This window comes from Perca fluviatilis, chromosome 13 (genome assembly GCF_010015445.1).
Source record: "Perca fluviatilis chromosome 13, GENO_Pfluv_1.0, whole genome shotgun sequence".
Classification (NCBI taxonomy): Eukaryota; Metazoa; Chordata; class Actinopteri; order Perciformes; family Percidae; genus Perca; species Perca fluviatilis.
This window is the reverse complement of record NC_053124.1, coordinates 28,788,888-28,799,164: the sequence shown is the minus strand read 5'-3', so window position 1 is coordinate 28,799,164 and position 10,277 is coordinate 28,788,888. Positions and strand designations below refer to the sequence as shown.

The 10,277-nt window shown below is 38.6% G+C and overlaps 1 protein-coding gene across 1 annotated transcript; it reads left to right on the top strand.

The window, feature by feature from the left end:
- Nucleotides 1–6,828, top strand: LOC120571343 (recoverin-like). Its single transcript, XM_039820237.1, has 4 exons — nucleotides 1–104; nucleotides 975–1,553; nucleotides 4,833–4,944; nucleotides 6,026–6,828. Exons 2-4 carry the CDS (start codon nucleotides 1,173–1,175, stop codon nucleotides 6,109–6,111), a joined length of 579 nt encoding a protein of 192 aa, XP_039676171.1. The 5' UTR covers nucleotides 1–104; nucleotides 975–1,172; the 3' UTR covers nucleotides 6,112–6,828.
- Nucleotides 6,829–10,277: the final 3,449 nt, after the last annotated feature.

Here is a 10,277-nt window from a genome sequence, read left to right as displayed (position 1 = left end):
CGCCTCAGGGTGATCCACTTTAATTGACTTATTCCAACAGGTTGAGGCTGATTTCCTTTGCAGCTCACAGACAGATCATCACTGATTGCCCTGGACTCACACAGGTAGGAAACAAACAGAGCTGCGCTACACAGACAATATGAACTATCACAAATCTTAAACCTTGAGAAACTAATCACTATGAATGGCCATTTGACCTTTTGACTTTCTATTTCACTATTTGTATTGGTAGTATTTGTCTCAAACTAGGTTTGACTTAGATTCTCATAAAAAAAAACACATGACACATTCATCATGATATGAAGCATTCAGAGGCATGACAAGGGAAGACTAGACTTACAGTAACAATGTTTACATTCATATTTTTGTTGCTGCATTTTGTTGATTGATCATTACATGTCATTTAGCTGACACTTTTTATCCAAAGCGACTTACAATTAAGTGCTTTCAACCCTGAAGGTTCAAACTCCAGACAACAAGTATTAAGTGCAAGTACATTAGCTTTAAATAAGTGAAACTACAAAGAGCCATATGAAAGTGCAGCTTCAAGAAATATATATATTATTTTTTATTTTGTTTTTATGATCACATTTTTTTAGGGGGGGCCCGGGTTAGGGTTATCCAGGACCTTTTCTCAACTTCTTCGGCCATATTGCACAATTCTGCTGGATTGTTGTTATCATAGATTATTTCCTCTGCATTTTTGATGTTGAATTTGTCAAAGATGTGTCAGGAAACATAATTTAATATCTTATAGAAATGTACTCTATTTGAACCATACTGCAGACTTCTATTTTTAAAATAGCAATGGGGCCAAAAATTGCTAAACTGTTTGAAGCACCACACTTTACATGTCAATAAACAAACACCACAGCCTTGACCTGGGTTGAATCTTGTCGTGATTCCTCCTGTGGGTATTACTGATGGTTGATTGGCTTAATGAGCTTACCAAGCGGCTTCTGCTTTTTTCACAGCATTTGCTTCTTTGACCAAGACCAGGATCAAGAAGGATACTGCAGCCATACCTCAGACATAGTCGTCTGTTTATCACATTGACAGAGTAAAGGAGGCAACTCCCTGGGTTGAAGCTGTGCGTTAATTGCCCTTAAAAAGCTCAAGTGCCACAAATTCCCATTTTGATTTGGCTCTAAAACATCACCAACACATCAACAATGGGTAACTCAAAAAGCGGCGCTGTGTCCAAGGAGATCCTGGAGGACCTGAAACTCCACACCAAGTTCACAGAGACTGAGATTGCTCAGTGGTATGAGAACTTCAAGAAGCAGTGTCCAGAAGGGCGCATCTCAAAAGAGGAATTCCAGAGCATCTACAGCAGGTTCTTCCCGGAAAGTGACGCCCAGACATACGCCCAGCATGTCTTCCGCTCCTTTGACACAAACGCGGATGGAACACTGGACTTCAAGGAGTACATCATTGCTCTCCACATGACATCAACAGGGAAAACCACCAGCAAACTGGAATGGGCCTTCTCGCTGTTCGACGTGGACAAGAACGGATACATCACAAAGTCAGAGGTTAAGGAAATCTGTACGGTGAGTTTTCAAGAATGGGAAGTGATGCTGTAGCCTTGCAAGCAACCAGTTGTTGAAGTTTGAAAACTGTTTCACTTCCAGTTGTTGAGCGAACGGTATGACGGAATAGTTGAGTACTGTGAGTAAAAATTAAGTATAGGCAACAGTCTCATCTGTATAGAAGTTGATATTAGACCATCCTGTACTGTATCTGTTTGCGGCTTCTAGACAAAGGTGAGACATTGGCAGGTTTTGCAGACCTAATGTCTGGTTCTTCTCTATACATTAGGGCACTGTCACACTAGAAGGTGACAATTTTTCGGGACTCCTGCGGGTCATGGTATTCCCGCAGGAGTCCGCACTGTTTCACGTAGCAATTTTAGTGTTGGTAATGGGCATGGACAGAGGCAAAAAAAAAAATGGAAGATGAAAAGAAAAAAAAAAAAAAAGAGTTTATGGCAGGTATTTCTTTTGAGAAGATCTCCGTTGTGTTGATATGCGATGAATCAACTGTAGTACCTAATGTGACCAGCAGAGGGAACCATCTAGTTATATGACCATGGTGTATGTTGGTAGGGAGAGAGACGAAGTAGAGTAGCTACAGGCTTGGTTTTGGTGATGATGTTGGTTCGTACATTAATGTTTGAGCACAAGCTCATTGTGGATTAAAAACCAAGTCTCTTCTTTAAGACTCAAACAACACATTCGTTAGGAATTACGTAATGAAATCCCCTAGGCCTGCAGGTAATGCATGTATAGTGTAGCTTAAATTTCCGAGGCAACCTCAGTGATTTGACCGTGATTAACTAAACATGCTACAGGGGGGCAACACAATCTGATAACTTTTGACAACATAACGAAACGGGAGCGGAATGGGATTCGGGAGTCTTTCTCTCGGGATTTTGCAGGACAGGATTTTTCGGGGGGGCAGTGGGCTCGGGATGGGATGGGAGCAACAATTGATTGCTGTGTCACCCTCTATTTCACACCTATAGTTCGTTGGACTTAGTGTCACTCAGGGGTGAATTTGCAACATTGTTGCATTTTTCATTTGGTTCGGTTTGCTTTCACACTGCACTTTGTCAAATGCACCCAACACTGTAAAGAAATGTCATACGATCCAAAGGGTCGCTTGTTTATTAGACAGAATATTTTAAATTTGGACACTTCTAGTCTCAGAAATAATGGAGCAACAGCAAATTTATGACGTCTTGGGTTTTCTGGTTCTGCTTTAGTGTTTATAATAGTTTAGAAGAAAGCAAATAATTTGAGCAGCTGACAGACTGCAAGCGAAAGAGAGAGACTATGATGTGTTATCACACAGACAACCAGCGATGTATGGTCAGAACAGCTTATGGATCTGAAAGTTATCATCCCTTAATCATATATAATTCCGTAAGTTGTGTGCAAGATTTAAATTGAAGGCTAGTAAATGCATTGTTTTTGGTCCACTTCTTGTATTTGGGGTGGATCGCATTCTCACCTGATGTCAACTAAACTTTAGTTCATTTGAAATCAAACCGAGACCCCTGTTTTCAAGCGCACCAGAGTTTGTTTGTTTGATCTGGACCAGAGTTTGGACAAGCTTTCACACCAGCCCAGACAAACCAGATCATCAGACCAAACGCTCCAGGGTTAGTTTTAAGTGGACCAAACAAGGTAGTAGTTAAAGCAACCTTGGAAAGCAACGTAATAAAAAATCTGGTAGAATGGACAGTTGACAATTGAGTGGTAGACATAAAGGTAAGAAAGATCAGTAACTGACATTTGCTGCGCAGTGAACTCTGAAGGAAGCTATATGTACAACAAATATTATAGACACATGGAGCTCACAGGAGCATGCTCTAATTGAGCATATGATCATATGAAAAGATGTTGCTCTATTTGGATGTGCAGCTCTTTTTAAATGCAGATTCCCATTTTCTGTCATTTGTGATCGTGTTTCTATTAGCATCCACTCAATACCAGTACCGATTTTCCTGTCACCAAATATATCTGCAGCATTGAAAGCTATTCCGCATCTCATGGTGTTACTCTTGTTATGTAAAATCTTTTAAATACAAGATGCCACTTGATTGATGCTGATAAACAGTTTAGGATGAATTAAGGGCTAAGCCTACAGAGAGCTTTGGAGTGAGGATGGGAGGATATATAAATTTAGAATTAAGAGAATGAAGAGTGGCCAGGTAACATGTTCTCATCTTATTTTAACAATTTTGGATCAAGACAAATGAGACGTGGTAGTATATTTATAAAAACTCAAATTAGAAATGAAACCAATGTAGTCTCAGTAATGCATATCATTTTGAGTAAACTATGGCAAATATAAACAAAGATTTTATTTATTTATATTAGGACAATGCACATTAATGAACATTTCTGTAAATGCGCCAGTGTTAGCCAGTCGGCTAATTTTCAACTGTAGTCCTAGTTGCATGCATGTCTTTATGGTGGGAAGAAACTGGATCACCCGGAGGAAACCCACGCAAGCACGGGCAGAAGTGCTAACCACTGAGCCACCGTGCTGCCTAAACAACAGTATCATCTGCGTACAGGATGATTTGGGACTGTCACATACTGTTTATTTTGGTGGCTTCTAGACAAAGGTTCGGCAATTTCACAGAATTCAACAATACAGTGAATTACATGAATTATAACCTCAAACAACTACACTATTCAATCTTAAAACTTATTGATTGTCACATATAAATGTAGAAATCATTTGAATTTAAAATGATTCATCACTAATGCCACTATTTGGCTACTTAAATATAACTGACTTACATGTCCTTCTCTAAAGAGAGAGATAATAAACAAATTACATCCATTATCTCTTTATATGTATTTCTTTATGTTTATACTGCAAAAATACCCAGCAAAGACTATGTGAGGTTAACAGTAAAAAGCCAAATCCTTCTTCAGCCTGACTGCAGTATGTCTGAACAAAACTTGCCACTCTGTTTATGTTCTTCAGTAATCCTTTCTTTAAGCCCTGCAATTGCAGCAAAATGTGCGTTAGTAGTTTTTAGTTTTTACAGTGCTGTCAATCTTCCATAGTTTTTACATATGTAATGAGATTATTAAGTGTCTTTGATGAAATGTAGAATACTTTGCACTCTGTTGGTGTTCCAGGAAGTCAAAAAGAAGTCAAAGAAGGTTTATAAGAAACAGGAACCCAAAAATGTAAAGATCATCACTATCAACGTTTAATATTTCATTGAAAGGTAAAATGTGTTATACCATAATGTCATGTTTTTTTCTCTTTGACCAGTCTGTGTCTTCTATTTTTGCTTCTCACAGGCAATTTTCAAACTGATTCCTAAAGATGAGCTGGCTGCTCTGGCTGAGGATGAAAACACAGCTGAGAAGAGGGCAAACAAACTCTGGAATGTCTTTGAGAAGGGCGATAATGGTGAGATATGCAGCAGATAGGACTGGTTCAGAATGCAGCAGATAGGCTTCTTACTGGTTTCGACAGACAGCATAACATCACCCCAATCCTGACTTCTCTCCATTGGCTCCCTATTCGATTTAGAGTTGATTTTCAACAGTTTACTAATCACTTAAAAAGCATGTCTGGATCAAGCTATATAGCAGAAATATTTATCCTATGTGAACCAGTTTGCAGCCTCAGATCTTTAGGTGGGGTATTTCTGGTCGTTCCAAAGTTGAGGCTTAAATCTAAGAGTAACTGTGCAATTGCCTTATTTTATGTGAATCCATTTCTCCTTTTTATTGCTCTTTTTGTCTTTTTATTGCTTTTATTGTTTTATAATTATTACCTTCAACAAAGGAGGTTATGTTTGGTTTGGTTTGTTTGTCTCTAAGCAGGATTACAGAAAAACTAATACAATTTTCAAGCAGATTTGAATCACTGGATGGATACACACATTATTTTTACTTTTGTTAACATTGCGAGATAGGGCATAGCCTTGGCGGAGGTCTGCGCTCTCCGAGCTCAAGTTATTGTAACAACCTTGGTGCTTTTGCTTCTGATTGATTTTTTTCTGTCCACTATTTAGTCAAACACGAAATAATTTATTCTTCCTAAACAGCTATCTCTGTATCGAAAACAGGAAATGCTTTCTACAGCTCGTCAGTTTCAAAAGCTTCAGTCGAAATGAATGAAAGCGAAGCAATTATTTACTTTCAGGATTGAAACACCTGAACGTTGCCTTACATCTGTTTTACCTGCAAACCTTTAATAATTCTGATAGAAAAAGGCCTCTCTGCGAATCTTCCCTCAGCTGAATCAGATGCTTCTCAGCTTGTGGACAGCAAACACCCATGAGAAAAAACTAGAGCAAACTGATTAATTTGCAGTCTAAATAAATTGGAAAGAGTTGTGTCGAAATGTTGGTCTGTCCGCACTATTAAAGGCTGCAAATTAATCAGTGTGCCCCAGTCTTTTTTATTCCCCCTTGGAACCTTTGTCTTTTATTTCATTAACCTGAACTTAACTTCTTTTTTTTCTATTACTTTTCTCTGTACAGACCGAGTTGCAGAAGGAGAGTTTATTCAGGGAGTGTTGGACAATGAAGATGCCCTCCGTTTGATTCAGTATACTCCTGCAAAGTAACTCTTCTACAGATTCATTGTATCTCTCTCCAGTCATGTCCTTTCCAATTCACCCTTCACTCTGCTAATACAATCACACCTGACAGCACCTTCACAACACACAGCCAGTGTGACATCAGTTTTTAGTTTACATTTCTTGAGAAAATGTAATTACGGAGGTGTGTTTTAGCAACTCAAACACACATTTTAATATAATAACATGTCACATGCTTTAGTTAAAGTATTTAAATATAGTGTTTTTTACCACTCGCTACCGCTCACTCTTAATATAACGTCATCTTACAGTGCCACGGTCAAGCTGCTGCTCTGCCCGGTGTGTTCCATACAGACGCTAAAGGGTAATTTTTGCGTATTGGTATCTGACGCTGAGAGCCACTGACCAAGCATCTGTATTTTACAAGTTGGGAATGAGAACGGGTTGGCAAAGTGTAACTGTACCTGGGCCCTTGTTATTGTCTAATGTTGTGTCTTTTATAGTGTTTAATTCATCTGACAACAAAATTAAAACGAAGGTTTAGTATTCAAAGAAGGTTAAATTCAAGCGCAACTGGACTTGGTTAAGCTTCTGAAGACAATTTGTCTCTCATCCGAAAGACTTCTTCAGTTCTGAAATTGTATGAAATGTATGAAATTGTAATAAAACTTATGATGTCAGAAGTCTTTTCATTCTTCTCCCTTGTATATACTGTTGCTGGTAATAAAAACTAGGATTGTTGGACTGTGTGTCAGTATTGTGTTAAGAAGTGTTGTGTTGTGGTAACGAATCAGCAGAACTCTAAAAGAAGAAGGAAGAGGCTTGTTAGTGGCTCTGTGCGGCTGAAATTGAGTTTGGGCTAAATGCTAACATCAGCTTGATAACATGCTCATAATGATAATGCTAACATGTCAACCCTGTCTCCTAAAAATGAAGTTCCCATACAACGAAACTGCATTCTTAATTACGTTTTGAGTATCTTCCAGCGTCCAACGAATGTTGTGATTCTCTTTTAACACGTGGTTAATGTTATGACATGAGGTTAGAAAAAGATCATGGTTCGGGTTAAAACAAACAGATCTGTTATGTAATTTGAGGTATGTACAGAAGTTAAGTATGTTACGTAAACAAGTCAACGTTGACTTTTGCTTTGACACAGAACACGGACAGCGGTCTCCTCCTTATGTGGACTACCATGGACTTTGATTTGAAAAATAATTGTGATACGCCAAACACAAATATAATCCAGGGGCAAAATACATATCCCCCGAAACGGAACTAAATGCAATTTCGTTGTATTTGAACATAAATTGTAGGAGCCAGGGCTGAACATGCTGATGTTTAGCAGTTAATGTTTTTAATGTTTAACATTTTAGTTTAAAGCTATAGTGCATAGTTTCTGTCTCCCACATGAGGAATTCTAAGTAATGAGAACAACAATGTTGTTGCATCCACGTGACGCAAGCCTTCGATAGCTAGGCGCCGAACGGAGTAATGGTGCCTCAGGAAGGAATGTGCACGTTTAAAGGTTGTTTTAGTCGTGCAAAAGAAAACTCAGATTGGACAGATAGTGTAGCTACCTGTCTGGATTTACCCTGCAGAGATCTGAGGAGCAGTTAACCATAGTCCTCAGAAATCGACCAAAGCGGAAGGTAATGGACATCAGGCAGAATTTCCGGCAGCACCTGAACAATCCCAGAAATTAAACTTCGTTGATATAGATTAGCTTTGTATCAACTCATTTGGCAATGGCTTGAATATAACGGATGTCCGTTAATATGAATAGTCGTGCGCACTATAGCATTAAGATACCGCCCAATAGTTGTCAAGAAATTTGACTCAAAGCCACAAATGTAAACCTCACTGTGGCACTACATCAGATTATCACCAAAGTCATTGAGATTCATCTTCTGGTAACCACAAATGCCTGTACAAAATCCATGGCAATGTATCCAACAGCTAGATATATTTCAGTCTGGACCAAAGTGGTGAACCAACATAGAGTTTCCTACTGCAAGCAAGTCCACAAACACCACAAAAGAACTGTGACTGGGTTCATAACTACGGTGCATCAACTCTGGCTTCCGTACATCACCAATCCCCCTTTCCACAGGTGCAAATGACATTGGTCTATATGTGCTCCAGTCAACCCACTTCTTGACCTGTTTACACAGCGTAATACTGATGTCACAGGTTCATCTCTATCAACAGAGGGATTACATAAAAAAAAACTGTTGTCCAAAAGATAATCCACATACCACACAGCTCTGATTGTGAGCAATTTTCCCTGTGGGGTCTGTAGATTATCCAGAGTAACCTGTAGATTATCCAGAGTATGTTGCTGCTTAGACTGTGAACATGTATGGTAGACTAGATCAAAGATCGGAAAACATCCTGCAATAATTGTTCTTTTGTATTTTGTGTCTGCACTATATTTAGTGTTTTTGGGAATATTTTAGTGTTGTGGTCTTAAAAATAAGAGCCTAAGCCTTTGTTCCTCCCAAGGCCTCCAGATGTTCACAGTTGGCCGGTTTCATTCAAGACAAACACAGACGATAGTCTGTATATAAAAGATTAATATTGTTTTGTAATGAGAAGACCTAGTTTACTTTCTTGCTCCACTTTCTGACAGACATCTGCTGTGGTTTTGAAAAGTAAGCATGCTGTTTTTTTCATTATGAAGCCAAATTAGTTTCAAATTACTTTACCAAAGAGGAAATTTAGTTTGGAGGGTTTCTTCCAAAATAAAAAAAACATCACCTCTTTAAAAAAATGACACTTGGAACCATGGAACTTTGATTTGAGCAATATATTACCAATACAAATATAGAAATTAAACTTATAATTGGGAATCACAAACTTTTTATGTCAAATGGTAGCTGCAACATCCTTAGAATTTTCAAAATAAAATATGAAATGGACGAATGCATGCTGTTTAACAAACAGTGACAGATACTGAATGGATAAATGAACTAACCACTGCATGTTCCATTGGGTTGTTTTGAATCTTACATAAACCGTTGTATAATTCAACTTAGTTTACATTTTTAATTACTTTCAGCATACTGCTCGTTGACCTGACAACCTGTTTATCTGTGCCTCACTGCCTATATAATGTCAATCTCTTGCTCTCTATCTCAGTCTTATTTCCCTGACTGGGGAGATTATTGACATAATCTTCTGTCCAGCATTTGAAAGCATCTGTCTTAATGTCCAAATCTCTCTGTTGCTGTAATCTTTCTTTCTGGCTTTTCCTCTTTTTATGGATAAACACAGAAATACTGGGTATACAAACTCAGGTCACATGCATAAAAGGCTGCAGGTAAAACAAATCCGGATACTGTTTTATTCCTTTATATTTGTCTGGGTTGTAAAGAGTTTTGAAATGGTTAGGAATAAGTAATACAATTGTTGGAGTCTTTGCAAATTATAGAGTGTGGTCTAGATCTTCCTACATCTGTAAAGTGTCTTGAGTAGAGATGCACCGATTACAACTTTCTAGGCCGATTCCGATTTCCGATTTTCTTTGAGTTAGGCCAGCCGATACCGTTTTTAGCCGATTCCGATTTAATTTTTTCTAACCACTTTACAGAACACACAAATATTTATTTTCTATCTTTTCTTTAATAGAACATTTTGCACAGAACATAGAACAGATAATGAATCACTATAAAATAGAATTATATAAATTTCTCCTGGTGTGGGAAATTCACACACATCTAAAGTGCAATGTTAGAACCATTTCCTTCTTTTCACATCCAATATCCAACTAAAAAAATGTGATTTTGGATTTTGGTGTCGTCCCTCCATGCCCTACTTTTTCCTTGCAGGTGTTGCATATTGCAAACTTGGTATCTTCTGCACACACGCTGAAGAAACAGCTGACATGTAGCAGGTTATTTCACGAGGTTCCCTGCATGTGCGAGAATATCTCGGGCACGCCGGTCGGCGGTCATGGCCGAGCACGTGAAAACCGGTCAATTACGGTCGCTTGTCGGTCTATCGGTGCATAGTCTTGAGATAACTCTTGTCATGATTTGATACTAGAAATAAAATTGAATTGAATAGATGCAAACTAGAGACCATCTTGCGATGGGATCACACCAGTCACAACGCCAAATCGGGCCACGGGCGTGAAGTGAGGGGGCCAATGGCACCTTCCTTAATTCGTACCCCTCTACTTATGGCCCCCT

Excerpts from the sequence above, each read along its gene's own strand:
- LOC120571343 (XM_039820237.1), top strand. The coding sequence starts at position 1,173 with ATGGGTAACTCAAAAAGCGGCGCTGTGTCCAAGGAGATCCTGGAGGAC. Across the intron at positions 1,554-4,832 it reads AGGTTAAGGAAATCTGTACG|GCAATTTTCAAACTGATTCC; the intron begins GTGAGTTTTCAA and ends TGCTTCTCACAG. Across the intron at positions 4,945-6,025 it reads CTTTGAGAAGGGCGATAATG|ACCGAGTTGCAGAAGGAGAG; the intron begins GTGAGATATGCA and ends TTCTCTGTACAG.